The sequence below is a fragment of the Salvelinus sp. IW2-2015 genome, linkage group LG23, assembly GCF_002910315.2.
Source record: "Salvelinus sp. IW2-2015 linkage group LG23, ASM291031v2, whole genome shotgun sequence".
Taxonomy (NCBI): domain Eukaryota; kingdom Metazoa; phylum Chordata; class Actinopteri; order Salmoniformes; family Salmonidae; genus Salvelinus; species Salvelinus sp. IW2-2015.
In genome coordinates, this window is record NC_036863.1 from 47524829 (window position 1) to 47552257 (window position 27429).

The 27429-nt window shown below is 44.2% G+C and overlaps 1 protein-coding gene across 1 annotated transcript; it reads right to left on the reverse strand.

Annotated features, from left to right (window-relative positions):
• Positions 1 to 1978: 1978 nt before the first annotated feature.
• LOC111950630 (vitronectin-like) lies at positions 1979 to 24548 on the reverse strand. Its single transcript, XM_023968372.2, is given in 12 exon segments — positions 1979 to 2350; positions 3270 to 3352; positions 3354 to 3374; positions 3700 to 3781; positions 3784 to 3816; positions 3819 to 3932; positions 4204 to 4359; positions 14278 to 14434; positions 14966 to 15105; positions 23289 to 23561; positions 23856 to 23972; positions 24408 to 24548. Coding segments are annotated over 12 exon segments (1395 nt in total). The 5' UTR covers positions 24466 to 24548; the 3' UTR covers positions 1979 to 2189.
• Between the last annotated feature and the right edge of the window lie 2881 nt (positions 24549 to 27429).

The window sequence follows — 27429 nt, forward strand, 5'->3', positions numbered from 1 at the left end:
AATCCAAAGTCACGAAGCTCGTTCACTAAAAGCAGACGAAATGTCAAAAGTTCCGTTACTGGCAGTAGAAACATGTAAAATTATGTATTGAATCAATCTTTAGGATGTTTTTAACATAAATCTTCAATAATGTTCCAACCGGAGAATTCCTTTGTCTTCAGAAATGCGATAGAACAGAGCTCGCTCTCACATGAACGCGCATGGTCAGCGCATGTTCAGGTCATGGTAGACCTTACTCAAGCCCCTCTTTCGCCCCCACTTCACAGTAGAAGCATCAGACAAGGTTCTAAAGACTGTTGACATCTAGAGGAAGCCTTAGGAAGTGCAAATTGACCCATATCCCGCTGTGTATTCGATAGGCGATGAGTTGAAAACCTACAAACCTCAGATTTCCCACTTCCTGGTTGGATTTTTTTCACAGGTATTTGCCTGCCATATGAGTTCTGTTATACTCACAGACATCATTCAAACAGTTTTAGAAACTTCAGAGTATTTTCTATCCAAATATACTACTAATAATATGCATATATTAGCAACTGGGACTGAGGAGCAGGCAGTTTACTCTGGGCACCTCTGGGCACCTTTTCATCCAAGCTACTCAATACTGCCCCTGCAGCCATATGAAGTTTAACAAACTTTCAAAGGACAGGAAATCTTGGCAGGGAAAAAAATCATTTGAATAGATGTTGGTTTTGACATGTAGCTGTCATAACCAGCCATAAAATAATGCAATATATGTCACAACAGGTGTAAATATGTGGGTCATGACAGTGTTATGACATATTATGACAGGTTATGACAAGTTATGTCTGCTGTAATGTCATATTATGACATGGTTAAGAGTGTCAAGTAAAGTTTTACTAGAACTGTATTTTATCCATTTTGAATTCAGGCTGTAACGCAACAAAATGTGGAATAAGTCAAGGTGTATGAATACTTTCTGAAGGCACTCTAGCTCTACTTCGCCCTCCCTGAGTGAGAGAGGTGCACACTGTGACAGACGGTCTAACACTGAGTCAGACAGGTTTCGGTGCTTTGACAATTTTCCTAAATTTGCCATTATTCCACTTTAAGGAGACCAGAGTATTTTCCAGGTATCATAGGCATCTTAGTGCACTTTCTCACAACCACCTATTTAAATGTCTTTACAATGCAGACGGCCAAACAGAAAACAATTGAGATAAAGCAAATCTACAGTCTCTCACATGACCTCTCCATTAGGTTCCCTCCTGTGCTGCTGTCACCAATCAAGCCCATTCACATGATTTAGGAGATGAGGAAATCGGAGGCAAAGAAAGAAGGACGATATTGAAGAGAATTGGAACGCAGCCAGAGCTGAACTGGTTCTGTGCTGCCACTTTGATACTTTGACCAGGGACCTAAAATAAACAAGTCCAATCTCTCTACTTGAGGTCATTTCTTATAGTGTGTCTAAAATGACACCGTAATTCCTTACATAGTGCACTACTTTTGAGCAGAGCTCAATGGGCCCTGGTCAAAAGTAGTTCACTATATAGAGAATAGGCTCCTGAGTGGGGCAGCGGTCTAAGGCACTGCATCTCAGTGCTAGAGGCGTCGCGACACAAACCTGGAATCAAACCAGGTTCTATCACAACCGGCCGTGATTCGGAGTCCCATAGGGCGGCGCACAATTGGCCCAGGGTTGTCCGGGTTAAGGTTTGGCCGGAGTAGGCCATCGTTGTAAATTTTAGTTTAGTTTAGTTTATTAATTCGACCATTTAAAAAAAACAAGCACACATAAAACTTAAAAGCCATACACGCACATGAATAAAATCATCGAGGATAACACACAATAAAGTCTGGGACTTATTTCCATTGTGGTCCTCTTAACTAAGAACAAATTCTTATGTATTAACTGACTTACCTAGTTAAAGTTTATTTATATATTTTTTTAAATAGGGTGCCAAAAACTGATGAACCATCTATTAGAAAAAGAGGACACAGGGCAACACAAAGATACAAATCATCAATATTTTATTTAATCATGTCAACCTAAATATACAGTGTAGACTGATGTATCAGATTGACTATCTTTAGTCAATACAGAACAATGCAAGAATGACTACTGTAGTATGTTTTTCATTGTGCGCTACCATCATGATTAGGTCAATCTATATTGCACTTATGTAACTTTGTAATCATCATCAGCTTGTATTGTCTATCGCTTCTCATCTCTTTTCTGCCATTGGCTCGTAATGACTGTCTATCTCTTCTCTGCCCGGGCCAGACTCCTGTTTGCAGCCCAGCCAGTACTTGGCAATGGATCGTGGGTAGGGAGGGCTGGCAAAGTCAATGCGTTTGGTCTGGAGATCCACCCTGTAGTATTTATCTGGTGGCAGAAAACAATCAAATAAACTGATGATCAGAACAAGAGGGTGTGTGTGTGTGTGTGTGTGTGTGTGTTGTGTGTGTGTGTGTGGTGTGTGTGTGTTGTGTGTGTGTGTGTGTGTGTGTGTGTGTGTGTGTGTGTGTGTGTGTGTGTGTGTGTGTGTGTGTGTGTGTGTGTGTGTGTGTGTGTGTGTGTGTGTGTGTGTGTGTGTGTGTGCCTGTGTAGTGTGTGTAGAGTGCCTGTGTGTGTGAGAGAGTGCCTGTGTGTGTGTGAGAGAGTGCCTGTGGTGTGAGAGAGTGCCTGTGTGTGTGAGAGTGCCTGTTGTGTGTGAGAGAGAGGGGTGTGAGAGTGTGTGTGTGAGAGAGAGTGTGTGAGTGAGAGAGACCTGGGTCCAAATATCTCAATTACTTTTATATCCTTTCAAAGGAAGTATTCACATTATTTTATTTTGAAAAACAAATAGTTGAATACTGGAATGTATTTGGAAATACAGTATTGGTATGTATTTGAAAATACTCTCACTGAATACTCTGCCTCACATGCATTTAACCCATGCATTTGAAAATAGTATTTGAAACAAGTTATTCAAAATACTTTCACATTTTAGGCTATTTATAGGAAACTATTTGAAAATACTTTAAAATACTTTCAATAGAGGTAGTTGATTTGGGCCACATAACATGTATTTGAACCCAGGTCTGGTGTGTGAGTGTGTATGTACATTTGTGTGTGTGAGCTGGATGCCTTTGTTTGTCTGTTGGCGTGTGTGTGTGTGTGTGTGTGTGTGTGTGTGTGTGTGTGTGTGTGTGTGTTGTGTGTGTGTTGTGTGTGTGTGTGTGTGTGTGTGTTGTGTGTGTGTGTGTGTGTGTGTGTGTGTGGTGTGTGTGTGTGTGTGTGTGTGTGTGTGGTGTACTGTTACCTTTCTTGAAGAAGTAGACGTTCTGTACAGGCAGTGTCTTGTCGTGTGTAGTCTGTGTGGGGGTGTAGTCACTGTAGTCATAGATAGGTGAAGCCTCCTCCCATCCTGTCTCACACACACAACACACACACACACACAAAAAAACACTGTCGTCAGCTCAAAATCTCCCTTATGGTCCATATCTTTACCCCTCGCTAACTGTGAACAACCAAACATCATAAATCATCACATATAGAGAAATTAAGATAATTGGCCTTACAAAAGCCTTTGTAAAAAGCACTGGGTTGGGCAGGCTTTTATTCCAGCCCAGGTCTAACACACAGATCAGGTGGACACAGTTGCTGCTGTGTGATACGAGTTAGTACAGTACCAGTCATCAGTGCTGGGATGGCACAAAAGCCTGCACTGCATTAGGCTAGAGTATACCTACCAGTCGTCTTCTAAAAAGAAATCCTCCAAGTACGCTGAGCGACTCTGTCTGGCTCTGCCTCTCTGACCCCGCCTCCTGTCTTCCTCCACCTATTGGCTCGTCTCCTGGGGGTGGGGATGGGGAGGGAGTTGGTTTAGGGCTGATGTAAAGACGGCCACCATGGCAGCATCTATGGGGACTTGATCCCACCCAGTCTTTATTGATGAACCGTGGGCCCTTTTTGTGGCCATGCACTGCAAAAAGAGATGGTAGGAGTTACTTTAAGTTATGCAGAGTTAAAGACACTTTGACACAACACACACACGCACAGAGACACGCACGGGACACCACAACACCACACACACACACACACACACACACACCACACACACACACACACACACACACACACACACACACACACACACACACACACACACCACACACACACCACACATCAACACACACGCACACACACACACACACACACACACATACACACACACACACACAGCTGGGTCTTACGGCCTTGGAAAAGCATTGTGAATAAGTTCTCCCAGGTATCGTCACAGTACAGGTTGGTGTAGCGCGTGAACAGCACAGAGGGGGAAGACTTAGTCAAGCGCACACACTCTTCGTGAGACGGCTGGTGCTTAAACTCATACTGGTAGTACTGGTCCCCTGTATAGGGAGAAAATAACGGTTATATCAATTCAAGTCTATTAAAGCAATTCAATTAATTCAGTTAAATAATAAATAAATAAATTTTAATTGCAACCCAGAAATCCGGGAACATTCCCAGTTCTGTGAATATAACATTATACAATGTTTCTTTTACAGTGCCAAAAACATTCACCTGATGCTACAAGAACATTCCAAGAAAATAACTTTTAAAGAACATAAAAAAGTTTAACACATTTATTTAGGTTGTGGTAACATTATGGGAACATGACAAGAGATATGTTCCCAAAACACAAAACCTGTTCACCAACCATAACAAGGTTTTTATTAGGGTGCAAAATTAGGGTGGTTCCCAGAACATTTAATTAGGTTGTGGGAACAGTGTGGGTACATTACAAGAGATAGGTTCCAAAAACACAAAATATGCTCAGTTGTGATGACATTCATACAATGTTTAAAGTAGGTTGCACAGGAAATTCCTTTAATGGCTGGTCGACATTATTTAAAGGTTTCCAGAACATCATGACAGAAATATGCAGCATGACAGAAATATGATGCCAAGTTTTTTGAACTACCAGTAGTTTTTTTGAGAAGATATAATTTATAAAGCGTTCTATGCATTTGAACAACAGCATAAATACACCTATTTCTGCTGCACATGCTGCCACTGTTTTGAACAGATTATATTATACTATTTAGAATGAGCAGCCATCTCACGAACGAAGGAGTGCACCAAGGAGAACTCAACAGGCATGCAGATGCAATAAGTGAAAATACAATCTAAATGAGATGGCTAATATAATGTCACAAAGCATGATGCGCTAGCCAGTTAACTTTCATTCTGAAATATCTTCACATGTCCGAGTTAGTAAGAAATGAGTTTAGATAGACTTGAAACTGGCACTGGAACTAACTAGCTAGCATTTTTGACCTCAAAAATTGACCAAATTATTTCTCAATGTTTCTCAAAATACAGTAGCTGGCTAATTCATTTGATCATGCTTTTAGATACACCAGGTTTTATGCTTTTTTTAGTCCTGGATGGCAGGAAGTGATTTACTGGGCTGTTCGCACTACCCTCTGTAGTGCCTTGCGGTCGGAGGCCGAGCAGTTGCCATACCAGGCAGTGATGCAACCAGTCAGGATGCTCTCGATGGTGCAGCTGTATAACCTTTTGAGGACCTGAGGACCATGCCAAATCTTTTTAGTCTCCTGAGGGGGAATAGGTGTTGTCGTGCACTCTTCACGACTGTCTTGGTGTGCTTGGATCATGTTAGTTTGTTGGTGATGTGGACACCAAGGAACCTGAAGCTCTCAACCTGCTCCACTGCAGCAACGTCGATGAGAATGGGGGCGTGATCGGTCCTCTTTTTCCTATAGTCCACAATCATCTCTTTTGTCTTGATCACGTTGAGGGAGAGGTTGTTGTCCTTCCARCACACGGTCAGGTCTTTGACCTCCTCCCTATAGGCTGTCTCGTCGTTGTCTGTGATCACGCCTACCGCTGTTGTGTCATCGGCAAATTTAATGATGGTGTTGGAGTCGTGACTAGCAGGACAGGAGGGGACTGAGCACACACCCCTGAGGGACCCCTGTGTTGAGGATCAGGGTGGCAGATGTGTTGTTACCTACCCTTACCACCTGGGGGCGGCCCATCAGGAAGTCCAGGATCCAGTTGCAGAGGGAGGTGTTTAGTCCCAGGGTCCTTAGCTTATTGATGAGCTTTGAAGGCACTATGGTGTTGAACGCTGAGCTGTAGTGAATGAATAGCATTCTCACATAGGTGTTCCTTTTGTCCAGGTGGGAAAGGGCAGTGTGGAGTGCAATAGAGAATGCATCATCCGTCGATCTTTTGCTGTGGTATGCAAATTGGAGTGGGTCTAGGGTGTCTGGGATGATGGTGTTGATGTTAGCCATGACCAGCCTTTCAAAGCACTTCATGGCTACAGACGTGAGTGCTACAGGTCAGTAGTCATTTAGGCAGGTTACCTTAGTGTTCTTGGGCACAGGGACCACGGTGGTCTGCTTAAAACATGTTGGTATTACAGACTTGGACAAGGAGAGGTTGAAAATGTCAGTAAAAACACTTGCCAGTTGGTCAACGTATGCTCGCAGTACATGTCCTGGTAATCCGTCTGGCCCTGCGGCCTTGTGAATGTTGACATGTTTATAGGTCCTACTCACATCAGCTGCGGAGAGCATGATCACACAGTCCGTAATGGTTTGCAAGCCCTGCCACATCCAACGAGCGTCAGAACTGATGTAGTACATTTCGATCCTAGTCCTGTATTGATGCTTTGCCGGTTTGTCGAAGGGCAAAGCGGGATTTCTTATAAGCTTCCGGGTTAGTGTCCCGCTCTTTGAATGCGGCAGCTCTAGCCTTTAGCTCATTGCGGATGCTGCCTTTAAACCATGGCTTCTGGTTGGGGTATGTACGTACGGTCATTGTGGGGACGACGTCATCGATGCACTTATTGATGAAGTCAATGACTGATGTGGTGTACTCCTCAATGGCATCGGAGGAATCCTGGAACATATTCCAGTCTGTGCTAGCAAAACAGTCCTGTAGCGTAGCATCTGTGTCATCTGACTTTTTTATTGATCTAGTCACTGGTGCCTCCTGCTATAATTTTTGCTCGTAAGCAGGAATCAGGAGGATAGAATTATGGTCAGARTTTCCAAATGGAGTGCGAGGGTAAGCTTTGTATTCGTCTCTGTGTGTGTATAGGTGGTCCATAGTTATTTTTCCCTCTGGTTGCTTATTTAACATGCTGATATACATTTAATAAGACGGATTTAAGTTTCCCTGCATTATAAAGTCACTGGCTACTAGAAGCACCACCTCTGGGTGAGCGTTTTCTTTTTTTCTTATGGCGGAATACAGCTCATTCAATGCTTTCTTAGTGCCAACTTCTGACTGTGGTGGTATGTAAACAGTATGGTCTACAGCTTATCAAGAGATACTCTGCCTCAGGTGAGCAATAGCTCGAGACTTCCTTAGATATCGTTCACCAGCTGTTTTTACAAAAATACATGGTCCGCCGCCGCTGTTCTATCCTGCCAGAACATTGTATAACCAGCCAGCTGTATGTTGATATTGTCATCGTTCAGCCACGACTCCGTGAAGCATAAGATGTTACAGTTTTTAATGTTTGTTGGTAGTTTAACCTGCCACATAACTCGTCGATTTTATTCTCCAAGGATTGCACGTTTGCTAGCAGAATGGAGGGAAGTGGGGGTGTATTCTATCGCCTATGAATTCTCAGAAGGCAGCTCGCCCTTCGGCCCCTCTTTCTCCACCTCCTCTTCATGCAGATCACAGGGATCGGGACCTGTGCCCGAAAAAGCAGTATATCCTTCGCATCGGATTCGTCAGAATCTTGAAAGGAAAAAAAGGATTCTGCTAGTCCATGGTGAGTAATCCCAATCCTGATGTTTAGAAGTTATTTTCGGTCATAAGAGACGGTAGCGGCAACATTATGTACAAAATAAAMAAAGAAATAAATTACAAACAATGCAAATAATTTGTTACGGATACAGGTATCCTGTGTGTATTTGTTTTCTCTCCTTCTGCCCTAGTCACAGGTTGCAGTCATCAGTCGCAAATCAGTCGCCAATCTGAAGACACACCTGCTCCTTTTCCCTTACCCAATCACATCCCCTTTCCCTTGGTTTAAAAGAAACCCAATCAGTTGTCTCTGGCGCTATCTCTCTTTTGTTTTTGCACCTACATCTCACATTGTCCGTTATCATGTGAGTATGTATTGCTGTGTTGTATGGCTGTTTGTTTGTTGGTGGGAAAAGGGGATACAAAGGCAAGTCGCCCTTGGGCATACATTGCCCGTAGGAAAACTTTGTCTAAGTACCCTAGTTAGAACTGGGCGGACCACCCACTGTATTTGATTGGTTATTTAGCTAGCTGTTCTTTAGCCAGTAAGACTAGCTTAGCGGTTTTTGGATATTTATTATTTATTTCCTTGGGTCCAGCTCAGCCCCTTTTTCCCACAACCCATTACCGTGTGTTTGAAATAAACCTAACGTGTTTGATGGTAGGTTTAGGTTGTCTGTGGATTTCTTTTAGTTCTCACTGTTCCATTTCACTGTTATGATTTGCATGAGATAAGTTACGGGTCTCGTTTCCATCCCCCCTAGACTGCAGGGCCAAAGGGGTTCGTAACATAATTGAACAAAAAAACAATTGGCTCGGGGCATGTAAAACGTCTGCCTTCTTCTCCGGCGCCATCTTCTTCTTCTCCGGCGCCATCTCCTTCTACTCTTGTTGGATGTAGTTTATTGGTTTATCAGGCCACACGCACCCATGACTGTTATTTATTTATAAGTTAATTACAATTAGGTTTTTGCTTTAGCGCCATCTGTAACTGACAGAGGAGTTCCAGGCTCATTGTGCGGAAGCAAGCCGTCTGGTGCAAGAGACTCATTGGGAGGGTGACTAGAGCAGTCCCAGAAGTTCTGACTGAGCACACATTTGAGCGCCCCAGGACTGTCCATTTACTTTGTGCTGTTAACTTCTTACAGCTGAGATCGTAAGTGTAATGTCCTGACCAGAGTTCTTATGTGTTGTGCTTGTTTTAGTGTTGGTCAGGACGTGAGATGGGTGGGCATTCTATGTTGTGTGTCTAGTTTGTCTGTTTCTGTGTTCAGCCTAATATGGTTCTCAATCAGAGGCAGCTGTCAATCGTTGTCCCTGATTGAGAATCATATATAGGTGGCTTGTTTTGTGTTGGGGATTTGTGGGTGGTTGTTTTCTGTGTCAGTGTTTGTGCCACACGGGACTGTGACGGTTAGTACGTTTGTTGTTTTGTATTTTGTCTAGTTTTCTTGTTATTAAATCATGGAAACTTACCACGCTGTACATTGGTCCTCCGATCCTTCTCGCCTCTCCTCGTCTGAGGAGGAGGAAGAGCTAGACTGCCGTTACAGAACCACCCACCTAACTCGGACCAAGCAGCGTGGCTACGGGCAGCAGCAGCGGCCCACTACACAGGACTCCTGGACATGGGAGGAAATTATGAACGGTAAAGGACCCTGGGCTAAGGTTGGAAAGGATCGCCTCCCATGGGAACAGCGGGAGGCAGCTAGGAGAGCAGAGGCAACCGGAGAGAGGAACCGGCGGGAAGGTACCCGAGAAGAAATCCCAAAAATGTATTGGGGGGTGGCTAAAGGGTAGTGTGGCGAAGGCAGGTAGAAAACCTGCGCCCACTTCCCATGCTTACCGTGGAGAGCGGGAGTACGGGCAGACACCGTGTTATGCGGAAGAGCGCACGGTGTCTCCTGTACGTGTGCATAGCCCGGTGCGGGTTATTCCACCTCCCAGCACTGGCCGGGCTAGATTGAGCATTGAGCCAAGTGCCATGAAGCCGGCTCAACATATCTGGCCTCCAGTACGTCTCCTCGGGCCGGTGTACATGGCACCAGCCTTACGCATGGTGTCCCCGGTTCGCCAACACAGCCCAGTGCGGGTTATTCCACCTCCCCGCACTGGACGGGCTACGGGGAGCATTCAACCAGGTAAGGTTGGGCKGGCTCGGTGCTCAAGGGAGCCAGTACGCCTGCATGGTCCGGTATATCCGGCGCCACCTTCCCTCCCCAGCCCAGTACCACCAGTGCCTACACCACGCACCAGGTTTCCAGTGCGTTTCCAGAGCCCTGTTCCTCCTCCACGCACTCTCCCTGTGGTGCGTGTCTCCAGCCCAGTACCTCCAGTTCCGGTACCACGCACCAGGCCTATAGTGCACCTCGAGAGTCCAGTGTGCCCTGTTCCTGCTCCCCGTACTAGCCTTGAGGTGCGTGTCTCCAGTCCGGTACCACCAGTTCCGGCACCACGCACCAGGCCTACTGTGCGCCTCAGTTGGTCAGAGTCGGCCGTCTGCCCAACGCCGCCTGCACTGCCTGCCTGCCCAGCGCCGTCTGCACTGCCTGCCTGTCCAGCGCCATCTGAGCCATCCATCTGCCCAGCGCCATCTGAGCCATCCGTCTGTCCCGAGCCGTCAGAGCCGCCCGTCTGTCTCGAGCCGTTAGAGCCGCCCGTCTGTCCCGAGCCATTAGAGCCGCCCGTCTGTCCCGAGCCGCTAGAGCCGTCCGTCAGTCATGAGCTGCCTTCCAGTCATGAGCTGCCTTCCAGTCATGAGCTGCCCTCCAGTCATGAGCTGCCCTCCAGTCATGAGCTGCCCTCCAGTCATGAGCTGCCTTCCAGTCATGAGCTGCCTTCCAGTCATGAGCTGCCTTCCAGTCATGAGCTGCCTTCAGGTCATGAGCTGCCTTCCAGTCATGAGCTGCCCTTTAGTCATGAGCTGCCCTTCAGTCATGAGCTGCCCTTCAGTCATGAGCTGCCCTTCAGTCATGAGCTGCCCTTCACATTTACATTTACATTTAAGTCATTTAGCAGACGCTCTTATCCAGAGCGACTTACAAGTTGGTGCATTCACCTTATGATATCCAATGGAACAACCACTTTACAATAGTGCATCTAACTCTTTTAAGGGGGGGGTTAGAAGGATCACTTTATCCTATCCTAGGTATTCCTTAAAGAGGTGGTGTTTCAGGTGTTTCCGGAAGGTGGTGATTGACTCCGCTGACCTGGCGTCGTGGGGGAGTTTGTTCCACCATTGGGGTGCCAGAGCAGCGAACAGTTTTGACTGGGCTGAGCGGGAGCTGTACTRCCTCAGAGGTAGGGAGGCGAGCAGGCCAGAGGTGGATGAACGCAGTGCCCTTGTTTGGGTGTAGGGCCTTCAGTCATGAGCTGCCACCCAGTCCGGAGCTGCCACTCAGTCTGGAGCTGCCACTCAGTCCGGAGCTGCCTCTCTGTCCTGAGCTGCCTCTTTGTCCTGAGCTGCCTCTCTGTCCTGAGCTGCCTCCCTGTCCTGAGCTGCCTCTCTGTCCTGAGCTGCCTCTCTGTCCTGAGCTACCTCTCTGTCCTGAGCTACCTCTCTGTCCTGAGCTGTCTCCTCTATCTAGGGGGGACCTTTGTGAAGGTTCCTAGACTCGGGGGCGAGGGTCGCCACTCAAAGGACGCTAAGGAGGGGGACAAAGACAATGGTGGAGTGGTGTCCTGCGCCYGAGCCGCCACCGCGGACAGATGCCCACCCAGACCCTCCTCTTGAGTTTTAGGGGTGCGTTCGGAGTCCGCACCTCAGGAGGGGGGTACTGTAACGTCCTGACCAGAGTTCTTATGTGTTGTGCTTGTTTTAGTGTTGGTCAGGACGTGAGCTGGGTGGGCATTCTATGTTGTGCGTCTAGTTTGTCTGTTTCTGTGTTCAGCCTAATATGGTTCTCAGAGGCAGCTGTCAATCGTTGTCCCTGATTGAGAATCATATATAGGTGGCTTGTTTTGTGTTGGGGATTTGTGGGTGGTTGTTTCCTGTGTCAATGTTTGTGCCACACGGGACTGTGACGCTTAGTACGTTTGTTGTTTTGTATTTTGTCTAGTTTTCTTGTTATTAAATCATGGAAACTTACCACGCTGTACATTGGTCCTCCGATCCTTCTCGCCTCTCCTCGTCTGAGGAGGAGGAAGAGCTAGACTGCCGTTACAGTAAGTGTATGTGACAAATACAATGATTTGATTTAGATAACAGTACACTTGAGCTTGAAATGAAACCACTTTCTGTCAAAACTAAAAACGTGTAATATCTGAAAATGTAGCTAGCAAACGCTAGCCTATCTTACATGTTTACATTATCATGCATGATGGACGCATCTCCCTGTCAGGAATGCCATACCACGGTTGCCCTTAGTTTGAAGATGTAATCCGGAGACAGGTGTTTTCTCCATCTCATTAGCTCTAATTCCACTGATTTCAAAACTTGATCCTCCAGAAAGTGGAGAGCAACACTCATGCAGCTAAGCTACACAATACATTWAAAAAATATGCGTTCAACGGGATTACCAACACAGACTGACGAGCTCAAATAGAGAGAAGCCTTCTATATGGCAGACCAATCCAAACTCATTTCTCGGCATGTCCAGCCCACTCATTATCTCAGCAAATCATGGCAAGTGGGAAGGTTGCTTACTTTTTCTGTGGTTTAACCAACAAGGCTCGTAATTTAACAATTGTATTTGTATTTACAGATGGCATACAAATTTGTTACTAAGGCACATGAAAGTTCACATGTTCGAGAAGGCATTTCTGCCCAAAAATTATGATAAAAAAATATGTTTTACATTCAAACGGCTCTCCTGTGAAGTCGTGACTTGCAACATACGCCTAGTTTCCTGAATCGGGTCACATATTAACCATTTCTCAGACTCACTTAGATAATTAATTTGATGACACAGCAGTACCAATACAAGGATATAACATCTATAGAAGAGACATGAATGCTTATGGGGTAGGTGTTGCTGTATACACTACAGTTTAAAAGTTTGGGGTCACTTAGAAATGTCCTTGTTTTTGAAAGAAAAGCARATTTTTTGTCCATTTAAAATAACATCAAATTGATCAGAACTACAGCGTAGACACTGTTAATGTTGTAAATGACTATTGTAGCTGGAAACGGCAGATATTTAATGGAAAATCTACATAGGCGTAACCGAGGCCCATTATCAGCGACCATCACTCCATAGATTAGGGCCTAATGAATTTATTTCAATTGACTGATTCCCTTATATGAAATTTAACTCAGTAAAATCTTAGAAATAGTTGCATGTTGCATTTATATTTTTGTTCTGTATATAAGGTTGTATTACTCCATTGTTTATAACAGGAACATAAACTATGTAAATCTTCAAAATATATAAAAAAAGCTGTCAACAACCTTTTCCATTTTTTCATCTGAGTATGCCTATGTATTAGGCAAGGTCACTTGTAGAGTTAGGGAGCAGTTTCACGGACACAGATTACACCTAGGAAGGTTTTGTGAACCCTGATAGAAACCTTATCTGAATGTCAGAACAACTGCACAGTTTTAGTCTTTTAGTAACCTCTTAGGTAATCTTGTGTCTTACCACACAATTCTTCCGCAACCTAAAGAAACATTATCTGAACATTTAAAGAACAAATTAAATGTGTTCTAGGAACATTATTGTAACAGCAGGTGAATTTGTTTTGCACCGTAAAATATTTTAGAATCATCTGCACAACTGGATATTTGTCTGTTTTGGGAACATTTATTTTGTGATGTGCCCACGATGTTACAACCTGATTGTTCCCACAACCTAATGAAACATTCTGAGAACATTTAAAGAACAGACTAAATGTGTTATAGGAACATCAGGCGAATGTTTTATACAAACATGTTATAATCCTCATCACGACAGGACAGTTTTTGTGTTATTCTAATTTTTATTCATTTATTTTATTTTACCAGGTCAATTTTACCAGGTAAGTTGACTGAGAATATGTTCTCATTCACAGCAACGACCTGGGGAATAGTTACAGGGGAGAGGAGGAGTGATGAATGAGCCAATTGGAAGCAGGGGGCGATAAGTGCCATGGGCTCTTTAGTCACCATAGAGAGTCAGGACACCCATTTAACGTCCCATCCGAAAGACAACACTCTACACAGGGCAATTTCCCCAATCACTGCCCTGTGGCATTTGGATATATATATATATATTACATCATATTACATATGTAATTTATTTTTTGACCAGAGGAAAGAGTGCCTCCTACTGGCTCTCCAAATCCACTTTGCCGCAACCTAACAAAAGTTCTGGGAACTTTCACAGAACCAATTTTGGTTTTCTGGGAAGTCAGTTCAAGTTAAGTGATTAATCCCCTCTAGGGTTTCATCACAGTACACTATGTTTCAGGTGTTTCACACATTACCAGTATTCTGCCCACTGGGCCCACACTGGTTGAATCAACATTGTTTCCTCGTCATTCCAATTAAATTAGGCTGAACTAATGTGGACAAGACCTTGAATTGACATTTGTGCCAAGTGCGTGTATGTTACCTTTGAAGAAGTAGACCTTCTCTTTGCCATGGTGACCGGGTGCTGGTATGGCGAAGGCAGCGTCGACGTCAGTTGGAACCTTCTCAAACCCTACAGAGATGTCCCGAGGGTAATCGGCATCCAGAACATCGTCCTCAAAACGCCAATACTTYTTTCCCTGAGAGGAGACAAGTGAAAGCAAAGCAAAGCAGTGAGTCTTAATCAAACTAAATAGTCAACGTCAGTTTCATAGGCCATATGTTCCTGTTWATTTGGGATTGATTCCAGCAGACAACAGCTCAAGTTTAGACCAATGTTTCCCAAACCTCTCCTTCAGCCAGCCCAGTTATTTGTTCTTAATTCCAGAACTAGCATTGCTGATTCAACTAATGTATGGGGTGATGACAATGTGACTATTTGAATCAGTTCTGCCTAGTTCTGGAATACATCAKAGCAGTAGACTGGCTGGGGGTACATGAGGAAAGGTATGGGAATCACTGCTTAACACTACTTTTGAGATGTGAAAACGTCTGACATACTTTGACTTTGGGATGAACTATCCCGTTAACAGGGCGCTGTGCCAGTGTTGTGAGTGGTGAGGAAAGGTGGTAGCTTAAAGATGCAAGACACTGTGTTGGTGTTGTGAGTGGTGGGGAAGATGTAGGATACTATGGCAGTGTTGTGAGCGGTGGGAAAGGTGGTAGCCTACCTTGAAGATGTAGGTCTTGCCCTGGCAGTTGATGCGAGTAAAGGCAGCATCTATAGGTCCTCTGATGCCCCACTTGTCGTAGATCAGTTTGGGGTGACCGGGGACAACCGCCCTCTCATCGAGCTCGAAGAAATAATCACCTGTAGGAGACAGAGCATGTTTGTTCTCACAGAACAGGGAGACAGAACAAGTCATAGAGAGAGAGGAGAGAAGAGAACCAGAACAAGTCATAGAGAGAGGAGAGAGAGAGAGAGAGAGAGAGAGAGAGAGAGAGAGAGAGAGAGAGAGAGAGAGAGAGAGAGAGAGAGAGAGAGAGAGAGAGAGAGAGAGAGAGAGAGAGAGAGAGAATGAGAGGAGAGAGCGGAAGAGAGAGAGAGACCCAGACGGAGAGAGAGAGCGAGACGACGAGAGAGGGAAACGAGAGAGAGAGAGAGGAAGAGGAGAAGAGAGAGGAGAGAGAGAGAGAGAGAGAGAGAGAGCACAGAACAAGTACATACGGAGAGAGGAGAGAGAGAGAGAGAGAGAGAGAGAGAGAGAGAGAGAGAGAGAGAGAGAGAGAGAGTGTGTAGATATAAAGAAGAAGATAGTGTCGGAGGCGTCTTCCATGTCATGCATTCTATTCATTTCATCCTCATACCTCCCTGTTCTTACCTGTTGTGCACCTGGCTGCTCCCCCTTGATTTTGATTTGTCTGCTTTGGTTATACTGTATATGGCTGCCAGGGGATTGTGTGTACTAGTGTACCTGGGAGCACAGACAATTTTCAACCATGCTCTTTTTGTTTGATTTTTGATTATTGAAAAGAAAGTATTCTTTCGTATTCTTTGATTCCAATTTTTTTTTTTTTGGGGGGGGTTGTGTGCATTGGAATTATCCTCAGGTCCCTAGTTGTAAGTGTCATTAATAACTTTTGGGGGTTTTGCCACTACATTCAAGTTGAACATTTTGAGATGGATTTCGCACGCTACTCTAATACATTTGGAAGACTTGGAATTCATGAATGAGTGCCCAAGCGCTAATGAATGGACCCAACTGGACGCGGTTTCCACAGTGAGTAAAAGAGACAAAGAATGGATGTGCAGAGGTATCTGCCGAAACAATCGCTGTCTAAACCAAATAAGTTGTTGATTGTTTGCCTCTCAGAGGGTTCACTGCTGTGTATGTAATTGTGGATTTGTTTGTGATTATGGGCAGTTCTCACCTGAACTGGCACCTGTGCCTGACAACGCTACGTTCCCGAAAGATCAGTGGTGTGTATTCATGGCTGCCAAGGGAAGCCAGGCTTCCACCAAAGGTTGACCAATAAAGAGATCTATCTTTTATCTCTCTGTGTTTCATAATTTTCCTTAAATTCACAAGAAGCTGAATGTATCTCACCGGAGAAAGCATCCGAGCGAGTGTTGGCCGTCTATCTGAAGCTGTCTGATCAAAAGGAGTATGACATTGTTGCCGCCCGCAGCATTGATTGCAATGGAAACCAGAGAGCATTTGGTGTCCCTTGATTAAAAAATGATAAAATAATAGCCAATCAGCGTTGGGCTAAACTGTGTGAGATCAACTGTGAATGGTCCTGTTGCATCAAAACCAAAAGTGTCAAGAAAAGCCAGTTTGGATTGGCTTCACACCAATTATAAGCCAAAAGTCATTTACAGAAAAAACTTGAATTGTGCCAAGCTTATACCCCAAGAGACTTGCAGCTGTAATTGCTGCAAAGGGTGGCTCTACAAATTATTGACTTTGGATGCTTATGCATGCTCAAGTAAAAAAAAAAAAGTCTAATTTTGTTTCATCATAAAAAATATTTTGCATCTTCAAAGTGGTAGGCATGTTGTGTAAATCAAATGATACAAACCCCAAAAAATCTATTTTAATTCCAGGTTGTAAGGCAACAAAATAGGAAAAATGCCAAGGGGGGCGAATACTTTCGCAAGCCACTGTATATTCAATGGTCTGATTTGTTATTGTTACCCATCTATCAATCACTACCCTTCTATATGAGGCTTTCGAAAAGCTCCCTGGTCTTTGTAGTTGTGGTTGAATTTCAATACTAGACCGAGGGACCTTACAAATGTAATTTTTTTATTTATATATATTTTTATTTTAACCTTTATTTAACTAGGCAAGTGAGTTAAGAACAAATTCTTATTTACAATGACGGGCTAACCCGGCCTAACCCGGATGACGCTGGGCCAATTGTATGACGCCCTATGGGACTCCCAATCATAGCCGGATGTGATACAGCCTGGATTCGAATCAGGGACTGTATTAACACCTCTTACACTGAGATGCAGTGCCTTAGACCGCTGCGCCAGTCGGGAGACCTGATACATACATGTTGCATGTACTTCTGAACTTTTTTGTTTATCACAGTCAAATCTACAATGAGTGAACAAAACATGAAGAACACCTTCTTAATACCGAATTCCTAATACTAAGGAGGGTCAACCAATAAAACAATCATAAAGAGGGGTAAAAACAGTATCAATAAATTGATCTCAATTCAAGCTGATCTAAAAAGTTGTTTGATACCCACTATTAGACTTAGCAGCATGTGCCAGAGTGTCAGTTGGCTGGGAATGCAACATGTACAATTAAAACTTCTCTGGGATATGTGGGACGCTAGCATGGGACGCTATTTCACAGCCAGTGAAATTGCACTGGCGCCAAATTCAAACAACAGAAATCTCATAATTTAAATTCCTCAAACATACAAGTATTATACACCATTTTAAAGAGAAACTTCTTGTTAATCCAGATTTCAAAAAGGCTTTAACGGCGAAAGCACACCTTGCGGTTATGTTAGGTCAGCACCTAGTTACAGAAAACCATACAGCCATTTTCCAAAGAAGGAGAGTTGTCGCAAAATACAGAAATAGCGTTAAAATGATTCACTAACCTTTGATGATCTTCACCGGATGGCACTCCCAGGACTCCATGTTAGACAATAAATGTGTGTTTTGTCCAAAAACCTCATTTGAAATTGGTGCGTTATGTTCAGAAATGCATTGTCTCAAACAAACATCCGGTGAAAGTGCAGAGAGCCACATCAGAAATAGCATTATAAATATTCACTTACCTTTGATGATCTTCTTCGGAATGCACTCCCAGGAATCCCAGTTCCACAATAAATGTTTGTTTTGTTCGATAAAGTCCATAATTTATGTTCAAATACCTCCTTTTTGTTTGAGCGTTTAGTTCACAAATCCAAATTCACAAGGCGCAGGCACTTAGTCCAGACGAAAAGTCAAAACAGTTCCATTACAGTTCGTAGAAACATGTCAAACGATGTATATAATCAATCTTTAGGATGTTTTTATCATAAATCTTCAATAATATTCCAACCGGACAATTCCTTAGTCTTTAGAAATGAAAGGGAACGCAGCTCGCTCTCATGGCCTCGCACGTGACTTCTGCCAGACCCCTGGTTAACTTCTTGGAACTACAGGGGGTGCTGTTCCGCATTAGCATATTTGGGTCTCCAAATTAAACTGCCTCGTGCTAAATTCTTGATCGTACAATATGCATATTATTGTTATTATTGGATAGAAAACACCTTCTAGTTTCTATAGAAGTTGGAATTTTGTCTCTGAGTGGTACAGAACAATTTCTACAGCACTTTTCATGACAGGGTTCAGATTTCAGAAATTTTTACCTCTGATCTGGAGTCTGTTTTTAAGGCGACAGTGAATGCTATGAAGAAACCGACACTGCCTACGTCTTCCTCTGGGTGTCTGTACGTCATCACGTTTTGAATGAAATCGATGGGACATTCACAGCCATTATAAAAGACCAAATGTATAGGGACCGCCCTTTCTCGTCGTGCGCCTGAAGCGTGAAGGCCATCGGACTTGCCTCGTTCCAAATCGTGTGTCTAACCAGCAATATTTCTCCGGTCATGTTTTCAGTCGTTATAGTTGTTAAAAACATCATAATGTAGTTAATTTGAACCGTTTTATGCAATTTATATCCGTTTAGTGCGATTTTGAGGAATTTATTTGTTGTGCACTCTGAAACTTTGGACACGTTTTGGGGTGTCGGTCGTTGGTGGTGGACATTTCGAAGGACAGAGGACATCTATCGACCAAAAGACGTTTATAACATAGAAAGGATACATTGCCCAAGAATCTGATGAAGAACAGCTCAAAGTAAGCAATATTTATATGATAAATCGTGTTTCTGTCGAAATATTTTAAAACGCATATTTTCGCCATTTGTTTGTTGGTATAGCTTCACTTGGCGAACCCTGTATTGAAAAGTAAGGATAATTTTAAAATGTAAATCACGGTTGCATAAGAACTAATTTGTCTTCGATTCCTGTCAACCCTGTATTTTTTAGTCAAGTATATGAATTAGCTTTCAATTAAACTAGATCACTCTGATAGATGACGTCAGACATATTGAGGCTTGATTTCCTAGTATTTTTTTGTGTAACCACGGTTGTATGGCTAAATATGCACCTTTTCGAACAAACTGTATATGTATATTGTAAAATGATGTTACAGGAGTGTCATCGAAAATTCTGAGAAGGTTAGTGAAAAATTAATATATTTTTGGCGGTGATTACGTTATAGCGCTCTTTGGCTGAATCGATGCTCTGGTAACGTTTGCACATGTTGGTATGCTAACTTATCGATTTATTGTGTTCCGCTGAAAAACGCTTAGAAAATCTGAAATATGGTCTGAAATCACAAGAACTGGGTCTTTTCCATTGCTATGCTTTGTCTATTTTTATGAAATGTTTTATGATGAGTAAATTGGTCATACACGTTGCTCTATCTAGTAATTCTAGTCGATTTGTGATGGTCGGTGCAATTGTAAACTGTGATTTCTACCTGAAATATGCACTTTTTTCTAACAAAAACTATCCTATACCATGAATAGTTATCAGACTGTCATCTGAAGAGGTTTTTTTCTTGGTTAGTGGCTATCAATATCTTAGTTGAGCCGAATTGGGATAGCACCTGAAGGAGTAAGAAACTGATGGAGTTAGAATAGTGGTGTATTTTGCTAACGTGTTTAGCTAATAGATTTACATATTTTGTCTTCCCTGTAAAACATTTTAAAAATCTGAAATGGTGGCTTTATTCACAAGATCTGTATTTTCATCTGGTGTTTGGACTTGTGATTTAATGATATTTAGATGCTACTATCTACTTGTGAAGCTATGCTAGCTATGCTAATCAGTGTGTGGGGGGATGGGGGGTGCTCCCGGACCCGGGGGTAGAGGCTCGTTAGAGGTTAAAACACTCTTTTCACTCCCCTTCATAGTAGAAAGCCTGAAACAAGGTTCTAAAGACTGTTGACATCTAGTGGAAGCCTTAGGAAGTGCAATAGACACTGTATATTCGATAGGCAATGACTTGAAAAACTACAAACCTCAGATGTCCCACTTCCTGGTGGATTTTCTCTCAGGTTTTTGCCTGCCAAATGAGTTCTGTTATACTCAGACATCATTCAAACCATTTTAGAAACTTCAGTGTTTTCTATCCAAATCTACTAATAATATGCATATCTTAGCTTCTGGGCCTGGCAGTTTACTCTGGGCACCTTATTCATCCAAGGTACTCAATTCTGCCCCCAGCCATTAGAAGTTAATGGCGTCAGACCGAGGCTCTGCATCTGTCCTCGTGCTCCTAGACCTTAGTGCTGCTTTTGATACTATTGATCACCACATTCMTTTGGAGAGATTGGAAACCCAAATTGGTCTACACGGACAAGTTCTGGCCTGGTTTAGATCTTATCTGTCGGAAAGATATCAGTTTGTCTCTGTGYATGGTTTGTCCTCTGACAAATCAACTGTACATTTCGGTGTACCTCAATGTTCCGTTTTAGGACAACTATTGTTTTCACTATATATTTTACCTCTTGGGGATGTCATTCGAAAACATAATGTTAACTTTCACTGCTATGCGGATGACACACAGCTGTACATTTCAATGAAACATGGCGAAGCCCCAAAATTGCCCTCGCTAGAAGCCTGTGTTTCAGACATAAGGAAGTGGATGGCTGCAAACGTTCTACTTTTAAACTCGCACAAAACAGAGATGCTTGTTCTAGGTCCCAAGAAACAAAGAGATCTTCTGTTYAATCTGACAATTAATCTTGATGGTTGTACAGTCGTCTCAAATAAAACTGTGAAGGACCTCGGCGTTACTCTGGACCCTGATCTCTCTTTTGATGAATATATCAAAACTGTTTCAAGGATAGCTTTTTTCCATCTACGTAACATTGCAAAAATCTGAAATTTCCGGTCCAAAAATGATGCAGAAAAATTAATCCATGCTTTTGTCACTTCTAGGTTAAACTACTGCAATGCTCTACTTTCCGGCTACCCGGATAAAGCACTAATAAACTTCAGTTAGTGCTAAATATGGCTGCTAGAATCCTGACTAGAACCACATTTTTTATCATATTACTCCAGTTCTAGCCTCCCTACACTGGCTTCCTGTTAAGGCAAGGACTCACTTCAAGGTTTTACTGCTAACCTACAAAGCATTACATGGGCTTGCTCCTACCTATCTTTCCGATTTGGTCCTGCCGTACATACCTACACTACATACCTACACTACGGTCACAAGACACAGGCCTCCTAAAAAATCAAWTTTTTTTATGGAATGGTCTGCCTACCCATGTGAGAGACGCAGACTCGGTCTCAACCTTTAAGTCTTTATTGAAGACTCATATCTTCAGTAGGTCATATGATTGAGTGTAGTCTGGCCCAGGAGTGTGAAGGTGAACGGAAAGGCTATGGAGCAATGAACCGCACTTGCTGTCTCTGCCTGGCCAGTTCCCCCCTCTCCACTGGGATTCTCTTTCTCTAACCCTATTACAGGGGCTGAGTCACTGGCTTACTGGTGCTCTTCCATGCCGTCCCTAGGAGGGGTGCGTCACTTGAGTGGATTGAGTCACTGACATGTTCTTCCTGTCTGGGTTGGCGCCCCCCTTGGGTTGTGCCGTGGCGGAGATCTTTGTGGGCTATACTCGGTCTTGTCTCAGGATGGTAAGTTGGTGGTTGAAGGTATCCCTCTAGTTGTGTGGGGGCTGTGCTTTGGCAAAGTGGGTGGGGTTATATCCTGCCTGTTTAGCCCTGTCCGGGGGTATCATCGGATGGGGCCACAGTGTCTCCTGATCCCTCCTGTCTCAGCCTCCAGTATTTATGCTGCAGTAGTTTATATGTCGGGGGGCTAGGGTCAGTCTATTATATCTGGAGTATTTCTCCTGTCTTATCCGGTGTCCTGTGTGAATTTAAGTATGCTCTCTCTAATTCTCTTTCTTTTGTTCTCTCTCTCGGAGGACCTGAGCCCTAGGACCATGCCTCAGGACTACGTGGCATGATGACTCCTTGCTGTCCCCAGTCCACCTGGCCGTGCTGCTGCTCCAGTTTCAACTGTTCTGCATTCGGCTATGGAACCCTGACCTGTTCACCGGACGTGCTACCTGTCCCAGACCTGCTGTTTTCAACCTTCTAGAGACAGCAGGAGCGGTAGAGATACTCTTAATGATCGGCTATGAAAAGCCAGCTGACATTTACTCCTGAGGTGCTGACTTGTTGCACCCTCGACAACTGCTGTGATTATTACTATATTTGACAATGCTGGTCATTTATGAACATTTGAACATCTTGGCCATGTTCTGTTATAATCTCCACCCGGCACAGCCAGAAGAGGACTGGCCATCCCTCATTGCCTGGTTCCTCTCTAGGTTTCTTCCTAGGTTTTGGCCTTTCTAGGGAGTTTTTCCTAGCCACCGTGCTTCTACATCTGCATTGCTTGCTGTTTGGGGTTTTAGGCTGGGTTTCTGTACAGCACTTTGAGATATCAGCTGATGTAAGAAGGGCTATATAAATCAATTTGATTTGATTTGAGGTAAACAATGTGTAAGATCACACACTTAACGTTAGCTAACAAGCCAGCCAGCTAACGTTAGCTAGTTTAACAACAATGAACAGTACCAAATCATGTAGTTACTACCCTGCATGAATCTGCTGGGAGCTAACCAACCAGGTTCAATGTTAGCTAGCTATGCTTTATTTAGGCCTCCTTGACATTTCTGAAAATGTAATTGTTTTGCGACTTGCAGCTACAATGTAGGAGGCATTTTGAATTGTATGTGTTCTATTCATATCATACCTATACCTAATTAGGAGCACAGACACTTTTCAACCGTGCTCTTTTTATTTGATTTTGGATTGTTGTAAAGAATGAAAATAAATTGACTAAACGTGTTCTTGGACTGGATTGTAGGCTTTGGAATTATCCCCAGGTCACTAGTCCATGGCATCAATAACTTTTTTGGGTATTTGCCCTTACACATTCCCCCTCACCTCTGAAGGCGTAGATGGAACCGTTCTTGAGCTGGAGGAAGGCGTCGAAAGGCTTCCCGCTGCAGGGCACTGCCTCTGGGTCAGGGGGGAGGGTGGGGGTGTGGGTGGTGGTGGTCGGGGCCAGGGTGGTGGTGGGGACAGCAGTTGTGTTCATAACTGGGGGAATGTTTGTGGTCTCTGGGTCAGCCATGGTCCCAGGGTTGGTGTTAACTGCTGTAGTGGGGGTGTTCACTACATCGTCCTCTGGGGCATCAAATGTGTCACCACGGGCAACTGAGGAGAGAATGCCACAGATTTATATTAGAAACTTTATATGGACAGTGGTTTGATTCTATGTGGCATTTTTTTACTTTATCAAACTTCATTAAACTAACCCTGGCTGTGTCCAAAATGGCACCCTATACCCTTTATTGTCCACTACTTTTGACTGCGTGCCCGAAGTCAAAAGTAGTGCTCTATAAAATAAATAGGGTGCCATTTTGGATACATCCCTTATAAATATGATATACATAAGATCATCATTTCCAGGGAGCCATAATATCATGAGAAGCAGAGCATCTTTCTTACTCTTCCTAGGGCAGGCACTGTCAAAGTCCATGCAGCAGCTGCTGTAGTAGCGACACATAGAGTCACACTGGCACTTGGTCATGGGGTTGAAGCTGTGACAGCGACCCACACACGACTCTGCACAGGAGGGAAGACCCAAAAACAGTGGTTACCTTAGAGCAACATTCTGATACAGCAATGTAGGCTAGTGATTGAAGGGACATTGACAGAGGCCCTTATATGAATGCCCAAAGTAGTGGTCATCATACACAGTAGCTACAGATGTTGTTTTTKTATAAAAGGTATTCAACTGTAGTTACTCAGGCCTTTAACTTAGTGTGACCACAAATATTATTTGAACAGACGAAGCTGGGCTTGAAGTATGGTTACTGGGAAAGCACACTAAGGAACTAAACACTAATTACGCACCATCCAAACATGACAGAGGAGCTACAAGACAACATAGAAATGAAAAGCAGTAGGCTACCAATAGCTGAATTACGCAAACATTTGGCAGCACACAGGTAGAGTAATGGACATGAATTTATTTAATTTTAAAAAATGGTAACTTACCTTCTGCAGCGAACGCAGAGGCCAGCGTGAGTGCCAGCAGAACAACTGCCAACTTCATTCTGTCTCACTCAGCAGGAGACCACACAGACCGGAGAGCAGTAGAAACTGGTGCTCCTCTGTCAAGTGGAACGGTGAAAATACACGAAAAACAAGGGTTGCAAATCCTGTTGTACTTTGCTTGGTAAACAAACCCAAGTCAAGTTCACATGATGGGGTGGCCCACTTTGGAACCACTGCACTGTAGGCAACACAGCTGATCGATCAGGGGCTCCAAAAGTCGTTCAGCCTAGTTGTTTGTTTTGTGAGCGGATGGTCAGTCAGCCGTTGGCTGTTATAATCATTAAACATGATTCCAATAGGAACAGCAGTGATTGTCTGTGAAACATCGGGGTCGTGAACTCACACACGCGCTTTATGCACAGATTGCCACTTTTCAACAGTGCACGTTGGAATGAATTAATATATATATATATATATGTGCATGGCAGGAATATGATCAGTGTAAGTCCCTATGTGAATCAACCTCTGTGTAACGCCCTATTGATTTGTGGAATGGAACAACAACCACAGGCAAATATGGGAGCCAGAGCTTTCTGTCACGATCGTCCTCAGGGTGGAAATGACCGGACCAAGGTGAAGCGTTGTGAGCGTACATTTATTTTTATTAGGAATGTCGCCAACAAAAACAAGAAACAACAAAAACGAACGTGAAGCTGACTAGGGCTATACAGGCCACTAACACAGACAACTACCCACAACTAAGGTGGAAAAACAGGCTGCCTAAGTATGATTCCCAATCAGAGACAACGATAGACAGCTGTCCCTGATTGAGAACCTGTAACAGCTGTCTTCCTCCTCCTCCGATGAGGAGGAGTAGTAAGGATCGGAGGACCAATGCGCAGCGTGGTACGTGTTCATGCTCTTTATTTACAACAATCGAACACTGAAACAAAACAAAAAACGACACGTAAAATAACCAACCGAAACAGTTCCGTGTGGAACACACAGACACAGAAAATAAACACCCATGAAACACAAGTGGGAAAAGGCTACCTAAGTATGATTCTCAATCAGAGACAACTAACGACACCTGCCTCTGATTGAGAACCATACCATACCAGGCCAAACGCAAAATACAACATAGAAAACGGAACATAGACAACCCACCCAACTCACTCCCTCAGAACGTGACAGAACCATACCCGCCAAAACATAGAAACACAAAAAAAATAGAAATAAAGAAACTAGAATGCCCACCCTGTCCTAACCAAAATAGAGAATTAAAAGCCTCTCTATGGCCAGGGCGTGACAGTACTCCACCCCCCCCCCCCCCCAACCCAAAGGTGCGGACTCCGTCTGTAAAACCTGACTCTATAGGGGAGGGTCCGGGTGGGCATCTACTTCGGTGCGGCTCCGGTGCGGGACGCAGACCCTGGTCCACCTCTGGCTCCCCCACTTTGGTGGCGCCTCTGGCCTGGGGACCCTCGCCGCAGGCCCCGGACTGGAGACCTCGCCCAGGCCCGGACTGGAGACCCTCGCCGCAGGGCCCGGACTGGAGACCCTCGCCGCAGGCCCCGCGACTGGAGACCCTCACCGCAGGCGCCGACTGGGACCCTCGCCGCAGGCCCCGGACTGGAGACCGTCGCCGGAGGCTCCGGACTGGAGACCGTGCCGGAGGCTCCGGACTGGAGGCCGTCGTTGGAGGCTCCGTACTGGGGACCGTCGTTGGAGGCTCCGGACTGGGGACCGTCGCTGGAGGCTCCGGATTGGGGGACCGTCGCTGCCATGGATCATCACTGGAGGCTTCGTGCCGTGGATCATCACTGGAGGCTTCGTGCCATGGATCATCACTGGAGGCTTGTGCCGTGGATCATCTACTGGAGGCTTCGTGCCATGGATCATCACTGAGGCTTCTTGCCAGGATCACACGGAGCCGGCCATGATCATCACTGGAGGCTTCGTTGCCATGGATCATCACTGGAGGCTTCGTGCCAATGGATCATCACTGGAGGCTCTTGCCATGGATTCATTCACTGAGTGAGGAGACGTATGGACAGCCTGGTGCATGGAGCTGCAACAGAGCTTACCAGGCTGGGGAGACATACAGGAGGCCTGGTTCTGGGAGCAGGCACAGGACTCACCAGGCTGGGTAGACATACTGGAGGCCTGGTTCTTGGAGCAGGCACCGGATACACTGGGCCGCGGAGGCGCACTTGAACCAATTATATTAATTTGGGGACAAGTCGAAAAGCATTAAACATTTATAGCAATTTACCTAGCTAGCTTGCAGTTGCTAGTTAATTTGTCCTATTTAGCTAGCTTTCTGTTGCTAGCTAATTTGTCCTGGGATATAAACGCTGAGTTGTTATTTTACCTTAAATGCACAAGGTCCTCTCCTCCGACAACTAATCCACACATAAAATGGTCAACCGAATTGTTTCTAGTCATCTCTCCTCTTTCCATGCTTTTTTTCTGTGGACTTTACATGGTGATTGGCATCTAACCCTCATAATAATGGATAATAGAAGAATATACCCACATGCCGTCTCCTCATTGTGGGTGACTGAAAGACGAACTGAGGTCGGTCGGTCAGTTGTGGTAATACACCTTATTATGAAAAGTTATTACAAACTGTGCACGCGTGAACGAGCAATATAACGCTGCCTGAAAAATMTTCATKTTTTATGGTGGCAATAACYCCCTTATTTGCTGTATAGATTTGAAGTATTGGAATTAGGCCAAGACAGTATCTAAAGGAAATAGCAATGCATGGCGAACTTGATCAAAAATCTTAGGAGGTGTTGGCAGAATGTTTTATTTTGTAGTAGCATTTGCTGTATCTCAACATTTCTGTTGTGGACCTGTAAAGAGATTGTTTGAATGCAATAATGTTTTGCATTCACGTTTTCCCAAACCTGCGTTGCCTGCGAATTCTGAAACATTGTATATTCAAACAAAAAAAGAAAACTATAYTGGTCCTACTTACAGTGGTAGCCTACACACTTCAATGTAAAGATCAACT